Source organism: Rhinatrema bivittatum, chromosome 3 (assembly GCF_901001135.1).
Source record: "Rhinatrema bivittatum chromosome 3, aRhiBiv1.1, whole genome shotgun sequence".
In the NCBI taxonomy this organism is placed as follows: domain Eukaryota; kingdom Metazoa; phylum Chordata; class Amphibia; order Gymnophiona; family Rhinatrematidae; genus Rhinatrema; species Rhinatrema bivittatum.
Window position 1 is genome coordinate 367749834 of NC_042617.1, and position 14450 is coordinate 367764283.

General features: G+C 40.1%; 1 protein-coding gene across 2 annotated transcripts in view; it reads right to left on the reverse strand.

Annotated features, from left to right (window-relative positions):
- Positions 1–14450, reverse strand: part of MRAP2 (melanocortin 2 receptor accessory protein 2) — a 95846-nt gene that overhangs the window by 59033 nt on the left and 22363 nt on the right. For both annotated transcript variants that reach the window (XM_029595497.1, XM_029595495.1), the window contains exon 2: positions 3327–3460. In XM_029595497.1, coding sequence (XP_029451357.1) covers positions 3327–3453 — 127 coding nt within the window. In that variant the 5' untranslated portion in view covers positions 3454–3460. The remainder of the gene's footprint in view (positions 1–3326; positions 3461–14450) is intronic.

Consider the following 14450-nt stretch of genomic DNA (forward strand, 5'->3'; position numbering starts at 1 on the left):
CAGTTTGCAATCCATGAAAGGACTGCCTCCTGTCCCATGACCTTTTAGTTTTTTTAGAAGCCTTTCTTGAGGGACTTTGTCAAACACAATCTGAAAATCCAAATTTACTATATATATATAACATTTACTAGTTCACCTTTATCCACGTTTATTGTCCTCTTCAAAAACATGTAGCGGATTTGTGAGAGAGTTTTGTGAGAGAGCTTTGGGTAAATCCATGCTGGCTGTGTCCCATTAAACCATGGTTATCTATATGTTCTGTGATTTTGTTCTTTAGAATACTTTCCATGATTTTTTCCAGCACTGAAGTCAGACTCACAAGTCTATAGTTTCCTGGATAACCCCTGGAGCCCTTTTTAAATATTGGGGTTACACTGGCCACCCTCCAGTCTTCACGTACAATGGCCGATTTTAATGATAGGTTACAAATTTTTACTAATAGGTCTCAAATTTCATTTTTTAGTTCTTTCAGAACCCTGGCATGTATACTATCCAGTCCAGGTGATTTACTACTCTTCAGTTTGTCAATCTGGCCTACCATATCTTCCAGATTCACCATGATTTGGTTCAGTTAATCTGAATCATCTCCCTTGAAAACAGCCTCCAGAACCGGTATCTCCTCAACATCCTCATTAGTAAACACGGAAGCAAAGAATTAATTTACACTGAGAGCACATCAAGCAAATATTACAATGGCTGTGGGAACATTACCTGTAAGCATCTCAACCTATGGCAAAGAACCCACCAAGGGCTCACCATGGTGGCTAGCCGATTCAAGAAACAGGCTGACATAGAGGCAATAACCAGCACCACTATTCAAGCCTGGAGATCTAGTATGGCTGAGCACTCAAAACCTGTGACTGAAAATGCCTTCCACCAAGTTTTCTCCCAGATTTATTCGACCATTTAACATTCTACGACAGGTAGGGGCAGTAGCCTCCAATAAAAACTTCTACCCACACTGAGCATTGACATCATCTTTCATGTTTCACTTCTGAAGCTGCTAGTACTCTCCTGGCCATTATGACGACCTTCTAGTCCCATGGACGCAATATCCGAAACCAGAGGCTATGGCCATGTTAAAAACTGTGCCCTCACCCTTTACACAACACTTGACACCATGAGTTGGGATACTCTGTTAAATGTTTGCACAGCAATGCCAATTGCTGGTACAATAAGCTTCAAACAGAAACCCAAACAGAAAAAAGAGACAGAAAACTCTGCAAGACACCATAATGCTAGTTATGCCAGCACATAACAGGACCCTACAGCTACCCATATGAGAAAAAACATTCAAAATAAAAAGGTTCACATGAATATTGTGAACACGATTCAATACAAAAAAATGTGAAGAAGGACGCTGCATTGGCGAAACAAGGCAAAAGTTAAGGATAAGAATCAACCTTCACAGACAGAACGTAAAACATTACAGAGGGAATAAAGAATGAAAGTTCAGTAAGTGAGTACTTCTTAAGGGAATGATCTTCCTTTAACAGCCTCACAATCAGGATATGTAAAAGGAACTTTAAGAATACACAAGAATGGAAAACATTTGAAATTAGGATGATCAAGCACTTTGAAGCAAACACAAAGGATTTGGTAAGGGCATTGGCTCTCTCACCCATTATCAGATATGGGCCTTTTCAACTTGAAAACTTTACTGTCTCACTACCTATGTCATTCTCCCCAGCTCCCTTCCCTGTACTGAGCTGTAATAGCATTTGTAGGCAGCCCAAGACCTAGATGACTCTGTATTATTTAAACTCAGTGCAGCTGTGCAAATTGTCCACTGACCTGAAGAAAAAGAGGGTAACTCTCCAAAGCTCATCACAGATCTATTTAGTCTTATTCCAACCAAAACTTGTTTGTTCACCCTTAATTCTATGCTAAGGCAATCAACACATGATCATCGGTATTCAGGGGCAACCAAAACTCTGCAAAAATGCATATTATCCAAAGACTCTTTTATAATGCATGCATTTCCCCACTTAGGTACAAAGTTCTGCAGGAAGCAGTAAATAAGGTTGTAGGGAGATATTTCATGTTTAGCACTGAATCAAATATGAATCATAATAGCCAGGAAACTGACAGGCCCCAAGCACTGTCACAGCAAAAGACTTTATCTAGGTAAACTTTAAAACTGCACTGTCTCAGTGGAAAATGAAAAACTTTTGTCCTTATACACTGACGAATACCTTATCAGATCTGCCTCTTTGTAAACGTCTCTCCAAACAAAAAAAAGCAGAAAGAGAGAGAGACAACAGCTTAAGCCCATGGATGAGCTAAGGCAAGCAAAGGTCAGAAAGCCCCTCACTCTTTGGGGGGGGGGGGGGGGGGGGAGGGGGGCGAACAGAGATGGAAGTAACGCTGACACTGGCAGAAAGCTTGGCTTACAGACATGGCAGGACACCTCCTGAAGTAATGGGGATGAGGGAAAAGACCTACGATGTGGCAAAAGACCCTCCACCCACCACGAGGTTATGCATGAGATTATGCATATTCATCAGCTGGGAAGTATAAGACGGGGGGGGGGGGGGAAAGAAAAAGAAAAGCAGAGGCACAAACCCTGAATGAAAACCCTGGGAGAAAACCCGGAGAGTGGATCCTGAGAGTGACCCTGAAGCCTGTGCCGAAGCATCCCTGAAAGCAAAAGGGGGGCTAGAAGCAGACCAGCATTCCCTGCTATCAAAGGGAGAAGCTTATGTGTGGCCTGGAGACCGGAGGGATGAGGTGCCTGCTCAGGTGTGGAGAGAGGGACAAAATCTGAGACATGGAGGGGCAAGGGCACGCCCAGACAGCCCAGCAAGTACCAGAGTCAGAAGCAAGTCTCTTTCCAGGACCACCTTCCTGCTCTGCCAGTACCAAGCCCAGGAAAGAAGTCCTTCCCTATACACATTCGCCAGCTGGAGCCTGCTTCAGAGGTGAACAGAGATATCGCCTGAAGTTGGAATCAGGGGTAAGTAAGTTAGCCATAAGTGTTAATATATTAAGCAGGCTAAGGTTTATGGCATGTGTGAAATCACCCATGATACAGAACTTTCTTTAGGGAAAACTGATGCTTAGTGTTCAGGATGTTAGAGACAGGAATTGGTGTTATTTTCTAAATGTTATATCATACCCAATCTGATAAATAAAAGTCTATTTCTGGGGAGAATACATGCTGTCTTTTTCCTGACTTAGGATCACAAGTAAGGTGGGAGGGCAGCTGGCAGTGTCCTGTAGCAAACAGATCCCTGCACCCCTAAACTTTCTTACAAGGTGGCACTGAAAATGAACAGTGTAGCATTCCAGTTCTTTGCAAACATTTTGAGAAACCAGGAACTTACATTTATGAGCTTTCAGCCCTTCAAAGGAAACCGGTCCATAGTCGTAGTATTCAAACTCCCAAGTATAATCCAAATTGGACAGCGCCCTCTGGGATGTTCTGTTGGAAGTTATACTGTGTTTTGACATCTCTAACCTGCACAGACAAATGGCAAGGAAATTGTTTTACTACAAAAAGAAATCAAGAGAAAAATCTTTTTAGGGGTGAAGTATCTAAAACACTCTGGCACATAGACTTCGATTTCCTCCCCTTCAGAGCTTTGGTAATAATCAGCTCTGCAGCAATCCTTCCTGGTCCAAAAGATCATCCTACCCTCCCCTTGTTACCTTTTCAGTTATTCAGCATTAACAAGGTCCTCTTTTGCTGCAATTCTGTACATTCTTCCTAGATAAATTAATCATCACAGTCTCTTGTCTTGAGAACAAAACAAAACAAAAAAATCTGCCGCCTTCTGGAAAAAAAATAGGACTCTTGTAAGATAAATGACTTTTCTAGAAACCCATTTCCCAGGTACAATTGCAAGTTTGCAATCGATGGGCCTTAATTGAAAATGACCTTTCCCTATAGGAAAAAAAAAATCAATAGAGTAAAATTTCAATAAGGACCCTAAGTGGCGCAAACCAGCCCTAATATTCAAACTATGTGGGTACTTTGTGGTTGAATATCAGGTTGTTACGTGGATTAAAAAGTCTGGGTATACTGTAAGTGCTTTCAAATGAAGGTGTCAAGCAGGCACATTAGCGACGTGCATACATTTCTGAACACCGAGAGGCTCATATTCAATAGGGCGGTGAGCAGCAAGTTTGCACTTAAAGTTAGATGGGTAATGTCAATCAAGCACATTGTGTGGGAAACCTAACCAGTTAAGTCTAACTGAATCTACAGGCTTAAGTTACCAGGTAAATTTGCTGCTCACTGGCTTGCTAAATATTAGTATAAAAAAAAAAAGTAGCAACCAAGCAAAGGCCCCCCTCCCAATCTCTTGAAAAACAAAAAAGTTAGCACTCCAATCAGGGCTGATCTTGGTCTCCACCTCCTCCAACTTCAACATATTTGTAAAAAAAAAAAATTCCAACCCAAACAGCTCCACAATGGAGAACAGGGGGAAGAGATTCTTTTACCTCCTCTCACTGATGTAACAGGGAAGAGCAGCTAGCTCCCGGCACTTACATATTAATATATTCACGTCACTCCTTCACTAATTGGTCCTTTACTGACAGCTGACAGGCAAGACGTGCAGGAGTGCATGGCCAATGTTCATTTTGCTTGGCCTTTTCTCCCAGCTTTTGCCCGCTCGGTGTATATTTCGCTCTCTGGTGCAGAAACCAGCGGAGGCAACACATTTTTCCATACAGAGAGTAAATCTTAAACTCTGCTCCTAGGCTTAAGGCCTAACTTCTTTTGGAAGCGCCCCTAGGAAGAATCATAGGGACAACAGCATAGAGGACAGCCTGCCTTGCAGAAGTCTCATTTATCCTAACTTCTGATTTGGAGTAAATGATGTATTTCTTGCTGGTGGACCATGCTGGATGCCTGCCAGTGATGGGATTCCCATTTCTGAGGAATTTATTTTTGATGCTAAAATGTTTTACGTTTGTTGCTGGCTGCCTCTCTAATTCTTGCTATGAAAGCCTGTGGAGGTGAACTTTTTCAAGATCCCTTTTGTTGTATTAAATATATTTAGCAGTATTCAAACCAACAACCCAAGGTGTAGACTGAATTCTTTTCCAAGGGTTTGGTTCACCTGAAGAGTATGTATCCAGTGGACAAGTGTTCCATTATGAAACCATTCCATTTGGGGGTTAGGGGGAAACTGTTTCCCTGTCCAGTAAGGAGAATCACCGAGGAACACCGTGAGCCCAGTCCTCTAAACCACCTGTCCAACCACTTTTCAGGTCCTGACCAACCAGTGTAAGGATTAGACTCCCTAGCAACTAGTTTTATTTGATGTACCCTAGTTGGGGTTACATCTAGAATGGATAGCTGGATCTCTTACTGTATTGCCATTAGGGCTGCTTGTTCTGTCAAGGTAACTGTAACAAGCTACAAACAGCAAGAAACTTTGCTTTTTTGAGAAATAATCTTGGATCCTTTGCAAACGTAGTTCAGATGAAACAAAAACACTGTAGTATGCATGCTTCAATTTTCTTCAGGATCAAATAAAGTGAGAAATGTAATGGGGTTTGAACATTTATTTATTTATTTATTAGCTTTTATATACCGACATTCGTGGGTACATCATGCCGGCTTACAATATAACTGAAGGAGGAAAATACAAAAAATCAGGGTGGGGGGAGGGGAGCAGCTAGGATGAGAGAAGGGGAGAGAGAAGAGGGGGGAAAAGGAGGAAGAGGAGAATAGGAACAGTACCTGATGGAAAAACAACCAAAGAACATAATATGTAACATTGCAAATTATACACTCAAAAAGGGACTGTGTATAACCTTATACACTGTGGATAACCTTATACACTCCAAAAAGCACTATATACAACAATATACATTATCTTTAACTAGTACATACAGAAGACACTATATGTCGGTATATTAAAAGTTATATATGTCGGTATATTAAAAGTATATTAAAAGGTATATATGTTGGTATATAAAAAAGCCCTATGAATGTCGGTATATTAAAAGTTTCATAAATAAAAAATAAAAATATGACATTACAAATTATACGTTCAGAAAGGCAACTATATATAGACTAGCAGGGGTTGCTAATGAGAAGGAAAGGTTTAAGGACAGAGGATGGGTATATAAAGGGGTATAAAAGGGGGTAAATAAGGAGGGGCAGAGATATGAGAGACAAATCGGAGTACAATTAACAGAATAAAGGGGAAGGCAATAAGTACGGTAATGACAGGGCTCTTTCTCTGAAGGAGTAGAGGGAGCAGGGGGACTATGTAGGATCCGAGTCAGGGGAGGCCATTTTAAAGAGCCATGTTTAATAAATATTATGAAAAGTGCATTTTGCCAGGAAAAATGACATTTTTGTTTCCAGGCAACAATAAATTAAAAGTTAATGAATTGCTTAATTAGTTTCAGCACTTAAGTCCCAGAACTACCATACAGGCAAAAACCTATATTCTTTTTGGACATATTTAGTTACATTTGAACAACAGAAATAACAGAAAAGGATATAATTTCTATATCAATTTTATCCTCTGTTTAGGGTCTTTTCCTAGAGAAAAAGGCACATCATCAAGCATTGTAGAGATTCTAATAAACTTGAAGTAGTCCTGGAAGGTTTTGCAGACATGGACTGATTTTAAAGAACAATAACCCTACGTGTACAGAGCAATATTGGAGTGACTGCGTCGCAGATCCCTTTGTGCCTACCAACGAAGAAAAAGGACTCGGGTCACAGACCTAGGATTACAGCACATTTTACACTGTATTGGAACCTATTCAAAACTTTGTGGGCATTTGAATGATTTATACCCAACTTTATTATATGATGTATATTCATTGATGGTTGGATTTATCACCATTTGTCTTTGCCTAAGAAAAAGTCCAACATAATAAAATAATAGAAAATGGCAAAAGGAAAAAAAAAAACCCACCAACCGACTCATCCAGCCTACCCAGTTTTTCTGTCCATACTGCTGTACTGCTAAGGCTATATCCCAGCTGCCAGCTACAGAGTGCGACTTCCTGCTAGATGTCTCTCCTCATTCAGGAGAGTCTTTTCTGTCTTCCTCCTTGGCACTCCACCATCTTAGATAGGGTGAGCTTATAAGATCCCCTCTTAGTTCCCTTCCACACTCCTCTTTCCTCATGTCTAAACTACAAAGTTCTGTAGTAGCCTTAATTATCTAGAAAAATTAGCATGATCATTGCCTAAACTCGACTTGATAAGAACATAAGAAATTGCCATACTGGGTCAGACCAAGGGTCCATCAAGCCCAGCATCCTATTTCCAACAGTGGTCAATCCAGGCTACAAGCACCTGCAAGTACCCAAAAACTAAGTCTATTCCATGCTACTGTTGCTAGTAGTAGCAGTGGCTATTTTCTAAGTCAACTTGATTAATAGCAGGTAATGGACTTCTCCTCCAAGAACTTACGCAAACCTTTTTTAAACCCAGCTACACTAACCACATCCCCTAACAACAAATTCCAGAGTTTAATTGTGTGTTGAGTGATAGCGAATAGGTGATGGATGAAAAAGAAACAGGAAAAAGCAAAAAAAAAAAGGAAAGGAAAGGTGAAAAAAAGACAAGAAATATTGAGGGGCCAAAAGAAGAGAGCATACACTAGCTTTTTGCCCTCCATTTCACACGTTGTTGCTAGTTTTCCGACAAGGAAGAGTGAGAACAATGCAGGACTATGAGAAGCCACTCACACAGGCTGAAGAGCAGGAAGCAGCAAATCAGTAGCAGGCTGGGTTTAGTCAGCTATGGGTAAGTATTTTCGTGGCTCATGCAGTTCGTTTTGAAATATTATTCATGACCTGATGTAAACTGTTGCAAAACTGATTACCTCTGACTCATACGTTTATTGCATTCATTTGTAAAAGTGTCCTTCGCTAGGACTCCTTTATTCTAATTTTATTTCAGCAAAAGATGTTTACTGACTCCTCTTGAAAACATGAATAAAATATGAGAGAGGTTTGGAAAATAAAGGTGAAAGTACACAGAACTCGTGCTTGAGGGCAACTTTTACCTCTTCTCTCACTCCTAGGGTCAGCACATTTCAGACGTGTCACGGAATGATTCACGTCCCTCCAGGCATTTACAAATCCTGTTTTCTATGAGATTTTTAGATGTTCTTTACGTCCTTATCCTTTTTCAACTTTTGTGCATAACTGTTCTTTGATAGGAAAATTACAGAGTATTGAGCCTCTTCCAGGTACAATACTTCCTCTAATCCCCTCTTCTCCTCCCTCCCCCTCCGGCTGGTGGAGAACAGTGCCTCTTACCTCTGTCTACCATTTCTTTTCTTTTTTTTAATATATTTTATTAACCATTTCTAACATATCACATTACAAATAAACAACTTCAAATAGAAATGGTATCTTTTATAAATGATTATACAATGAATAAGGATATATGTATGGATGAAATCACAAAGTCATTATCGATCAGGTTTTTCGGTCGTTGTATTCTCATTCAGAGCCGGCTTCCAGGCGCTTCCATGGTTCTGTAGTTCGATGGTTGATAGTCATTGATCATATTGAACAGGCTAAGGAAATAATGACTATGTTGAACTATAAGCTAGAACTACTAGTGGTCTGTCTCCATACCTGATATGGATGCCATATTGCTAAAAATCTGGGTAGGTTTTTATGTTTTCGTGCTGTTAACTTATAAAGCTCGCACATTTTATCAGCTTTGGAAGTTAGCATATTAATAGTAAATGGACCAGAATTCTTCCAGTGTGTCGCTATTACACAACGGGATGCGATTAATATTTGACGTATTAACAGCCATTCAAATTTAGAGCTAGACACAGGTACATTCAGCAACGCCGACCCCGGATTTTATAAGATACGCGTGGCTACGCGCGTATCTTATAAAATCCCGCGTACTTTTGTTCGCGCCTGGTGTGCGAACAAAAGTACGCGCGCACGTAGATTTGTAAAATCTACCCCATAGTGAATTCACTAATACATTTATAGGACGTTAGACACATTCCTACTCCCATAGCAACCTAAACCTTAACTAGGAACTGATCAAAACTGAGATGAAGGCAGTCAAAGACTAAGCTACTTATTCCGATTTCTGATAGGCGATTCAATAAAATTTATTTATTTATTTTTTATTTATTTAAGGTCTCTTTTATACCGACATCCGTTGACACATCGCATCGGTTTACAAAAAACAAAAACATTTGGGCAGAGCCCTTACATATAACAGCGGAACAAGATTAACTTTTGGGCGGGGCCCTTACATATAACCAATAGAGTACATTAAACAGGGGGGTGAAAACTAGCTATAAATATAACTCAATATGAGTAAACCAACTATATACACAGATAGGAGAGTTCAAAGTACAAAAAACAGCAGGCAAATTCTTAGTCTTAAATCGGAGGCATTCATAGTCATAGCTCGAAGAGTATATATTATAGAGGAATTCACTAATGGGGGAAATTCTAAGTGGTAGGGGGGGATATGGAGTAGGCTTGCTGGAAAAGCCAGGTTTTCAGTTTTTTTTTGAATTTGGGTGTATGTGTCTCTAGGCGTATATTATGGGGTAGGGAGTTCCATAAGGTGGGGCCGGCGAGGGAGAAAGCTCTGCTAATAGTAGAGGATAGTTTGAAAGTTTTGATGGGTTGGGCACGAAGGGTTCCTTGAAGGGCTGTGCGGGTGGGTCTGTTGGAGGTGCGGGGGAGGAGGGGGGGGTTGATCCAGTTGAGGTTGGAGTTTAACAGACTTTTATGAATGATGGAGAGTGCTTTATAAAGAATTCGTGATTTTATTGGGAGCCAATGTAGTTCTATGAGTGTGGGGGCAATATGGTCTCTTTTTCTTGTGTTTGACAGAATCCTAGCGGCGGCGTTTTGCAAAAGTTGCAAAGGCTTGGTATGTATTGCAGGGATTCAATAAAATGAGATGATCTACCGTGTCAAATGCAGACGACAAGTCTAATAAAACCAAAAAATAACTTTTTCCAGCATCAAAACCTCTTAAAACAGAATCCATCAATGCAATAAGAAGTATTTCATTGTTAAAATTTTTTCTAAATCCGTATTGATTTGGAAATAAAATATTATTGGTTTCCAAATAAGCATCTAATTGTTTTTGTGTTACTTTTTCTAGAATTTTTGCTAAAAAAGGTAAAATAGAAATAGGCCTATAATTGCTCAGTTGAGTATTGTCTAACTTGGGTTTTTTTAATATCGGTTTAACTATAGCATTTTTCAATATTTCAGGTACTGTGCCTTCGCTTAATGAGGCATTCACTATATTAGTGATAATTGGTGCAATGATGTCTGCAATAGTTTTAAGAAATATCACTTGGATGGGATCTAGAGAGTGCTTGGCTGAATTTAGTTTTTTAATATAACCTTCGATTTCAATTGAAGAAACATATTCAAATTGATCCCACTTAATATCTGGTTTTTCTGGCATTATGATTTCCTGACTATGGTTAAAATTATTATTCCGAATTAATGATCTATTTTTTCCTTAAAGAATAAAGCTACAGCATTGCATTTATTTTCAGGTAGGCCTTCAACTCTGGTTGGGGATTTTATTAGGTTATTAACGATACCGAAAAGTTCTCTTGGATTATGTAGTGAAGACTCTAATTTTTTCTTGAAAAATTATTTTTTTGCTTTTTCAATAAGTTTCTTATATTGATGTAGAGCTGATCTATATGCCACTAACGTTTGGGTTATTTTGTTTCTTCTCCATATTATTTCCAATTTTTTTACATTCTGTTTTTGTTTCTTGAGCTCCTTATTAAACCAGGGATTCATAATTTGTTTTGGCTTTAGTGTCTTAGTTATCGGCGGACATAGTATCGTTGCAATTTTTGAGCAGTTTGATAGTCAAGTAGAGGTTAAGTTGCTTGCATTATGTGGTTGCGGGTTATCACTAATTTTTTTAAATTCTGTTATTAAATCTTCAATTTTTGGTTTAGGTTGAAAGGTAATCTGAGATGTTTTTTCCTCCCTACTAATATATGGTAAATTAAAATTAGTTTCGGAATGGAGATGATAGTTGCAGCACGATGATAGTTGCAGCACGATGGGCCAAATACAATTGCAAACTTATGCAAGGTAGGTGGACCAGAAGGAGGTGGGAGAAGGACAGCTTCTGGCCCACAGGCTATAGTTTGCCACCCCTGTGATAGACATCTATAAAATCATGAAGCAATGTGGAAACATGTCACATAGTACTAGGTCTAAGGAAGACGCCATGAAATTACAATATTAGTGTGTAACCCCTCAACCAGGTAGGTAAAATGATGGAATAAGACTTCCCTATTGTGTAGGGGTCATCTCTTCCAAATTTTTTTTTTTTGTGGTCCCTTACCATGGTCATACAGAGAGTGGACTGTTATGATGACAGCAGGATAAAGGGTCTCAACTCCTCTCTCTTCTTTCATTTACTGGAAAAGGAGGATACTCCTCACTCCCTTCCCCCCTTCACCCCAAGGCTAGCTGGTGAAATAACCGTGACAGGTGCTGAGTCCCGAAATGCAAACTCTTAACTTTATTATCTGGAATAAATCAGCCAGCATTAACTATTTACACAGGAATGAGAGGCATGAATACAATAGAGCACTGAATAAATCAGAATTCATGGGTGCCACAACAGCCACCATTAAACAACTTATCCGTCTTGGCAAGGTAATGAAAGGGTACCCACTTCCTGTGATATACCTTTTTGTAGACCAACCTGGAAGGTTGGTACTTATCCTCACCATATCTCACATAATCCTATATATATCATAGTGAGGACTGTTGGGGACATATACAACTCCTCCTAGATACCTATATCAAAGCTCTCATCCAATGGGGGCCAAACACATATTGGGTATACATGATTTACTCATTCATCCTCTTATCTCCACTCTTCAAGTTCCTCCCAATGCAGGTTTCCCCGGACATCTGCACTGCCTTTACCCTCTGGGGCACTCCTTCCTGAGGACTCGCCCCACTTCCAGACCTCTTCTCCTGGGTAACCCATTAATTACCCATGGGGAGGGAGGGTGGAAGAAACACACTCCAGGCACCTTCATGGCGATTGGCCTCTTTGCTTGCTCTTCTCCAGTTCATTCCTCAGGAGGAGGAAAGCTCTCCTTTTACCATGTTGGTCCTGACTTGTGAAGGGGCGGGGGGGGGGGGAGGAACTCCATTTCACTCTTCTTGACTTGGACCTCTCCCCTTCAGAGGGTTAGCCCCTACAGTGTCCCACTCCCCTTGGAGGGTCCCTGGGCCTCTCAGCCTGCCTGGCTAAGGCAAGGGAAGAAAAGGAAAAAAACCCCACCAAAACCCTTCACTTTAATACCTCCTGCTTCAGCCTTGGGTACCCAGTCATAATGCCTCAACACTTGAAGGGAACAGAAGCGCATTATTACCTATTATTAAATGCTCACACACCTAAAATGCCATCTAGAATTACTGCATGCACAACCATTTAAATATTTTATTTCTATTCTGCTTTTCAGGCACTTCAAAACATATTACATTCATGTATTTTATGTATTTTCCTTTTGCCACTGGATTCACAATCTAAATCTGTATGTGAGGCAATGGAGAGTGAGGTGACTTATCCAAGATCACAAGGAGCATCAGCGGGATCTGAATCCTGGTTCGCAGCCCACTGTTCTAACCACTAGGCTACTCCTCCTGCCAAAACCAGACACAATGATAACTTCTGGGGGTCTCTCTCATCCAAAGCCTTCTGTACACCCATCAGGCTCACAATGGGTGCACCAATCATTGGGATCTCCCGACAGTAGATTTAAAACAAATTTAAGAAAGTATTTTTTCAGCTGAGCTGTGGAATTTGTTGCCAGAGGATATGGTCAAGACCAGTTGTATAACTGGATTAAAACAAGATTTGCACAAGTTTCTGGAGGACATGTCCATTCACAGTTGTTAGCCAGGTAGACATGAGATTGCCACCTCTTTCTGCTGGGAGTGGATCTCCCATTAGGATCTGTTGATACATCTTCCGAGTGACTCAGATTGATCACTTCTGGAGACAGGATATCTGGGCTCAGTGGATCGCTGGCCTGATGCAGCTCAGCACTTCTTATGTTTATATCCTTTTTGTGATGATGGGTACAACTAATGTAGCCCGGGCACTAAGATGCACAGATATTACTAATATTTCGTAGAAAATAAATGCATTACTGATTTTTCCACTACATGTTCTTTTATTAAAAATAAAAAGTGCTCTGCTGCTGAAGAAGAAAGGCATGCAATTATCAAAGTAATAAATCTATAAAGAACAAAATTAAATAGAAAGCTATGGCCATGCCCTCACTAACCTCCATATTTCTTGCTTCCAGCTTTTTTATTTGCTTCATCATTTCAGCATTGTTTTTTCACTTTCTGGGCAGTCCTCCCACCTAGTTTTTATGCACGGCATGTTTTTAGAAAAGTATTTGTGGGACTGCAAGCCTATTGTCAAAGGAAACTTTCTGTGGAGATTCCCTTTGAAAATGTGCCTTGGGTCAGTGCAAAGGTAAACAACGCACAGGGGATTTCCAAAGTGGAAATTCTCACATGTACCTTGTACCTTGGCCAGCCGACCAGCCTGACCCGGGCCCACCCCAGTCCTAATATTTTCCCCACCTGGGGATAGGGGAGGCGGGGGGGGGTAGATTCCATAAGTTATTTACAGAAAAAAAGAGACAGAGACAATTTTATACAACACTGCATATCAAACAAGCACTGGAGTTGAGACAGAAACCATAGAAATTCTACTAGCTAAAATATTCTATAGGTGACTAGGCTCAAAAAAGGTCTATCTACAGCCAGCTAACTTAATTAATCGTTTGGCAGGATATATTTAAAAGAATTCCCCCCCCTAACCCCAGCACAACTTCATACAGCTGAAAAAATGATCTTTTATCCTGAGTCTACTTGCAAATCCAGCTCTTCTGACCCATAAAAGAAAAATCTATTACTGAAGAAAAGCTTCATAATAAGATTTTTTATCTGACTTAGAAGTGCAGGAAACTAATAAGATAGCCCCATCTTTCACCATTTCTGTTGAATGCTTGAGCAAACTAGTTAAATTTAAATTCCCATAAGAACATAAGAAGTTGCCATGCTGGGTCAGAGCAAGGGTCCATCACACCAAGCATCCTGTTTTCAGATACATGTACCTGGCAAGTACCCAAACAAGAACCCTGCCTAGAACAGGAATACTGGAAATTAAGCAGAATATAAATCAATGTAAAAAATAAATAAATGGAGCCCATGCTACTAATGCTGATAATAAGCAGTAGCTATTCTCTAAGGCAGTGGTTCTCAACCTTTTTCCCATCGTGACACACCTGACAGACCACGCTCACATGTGTGACACACTGCTCATTACAGTTTACAGCGGAAATAAAAAGTAAAGGCCCAGTATTATTTTTATTGTTAAGAATGACACAAGGGAAAGATACATATTCTGTCTGAACAGAAATAGCATAAATAGTAAACATCACACAGGC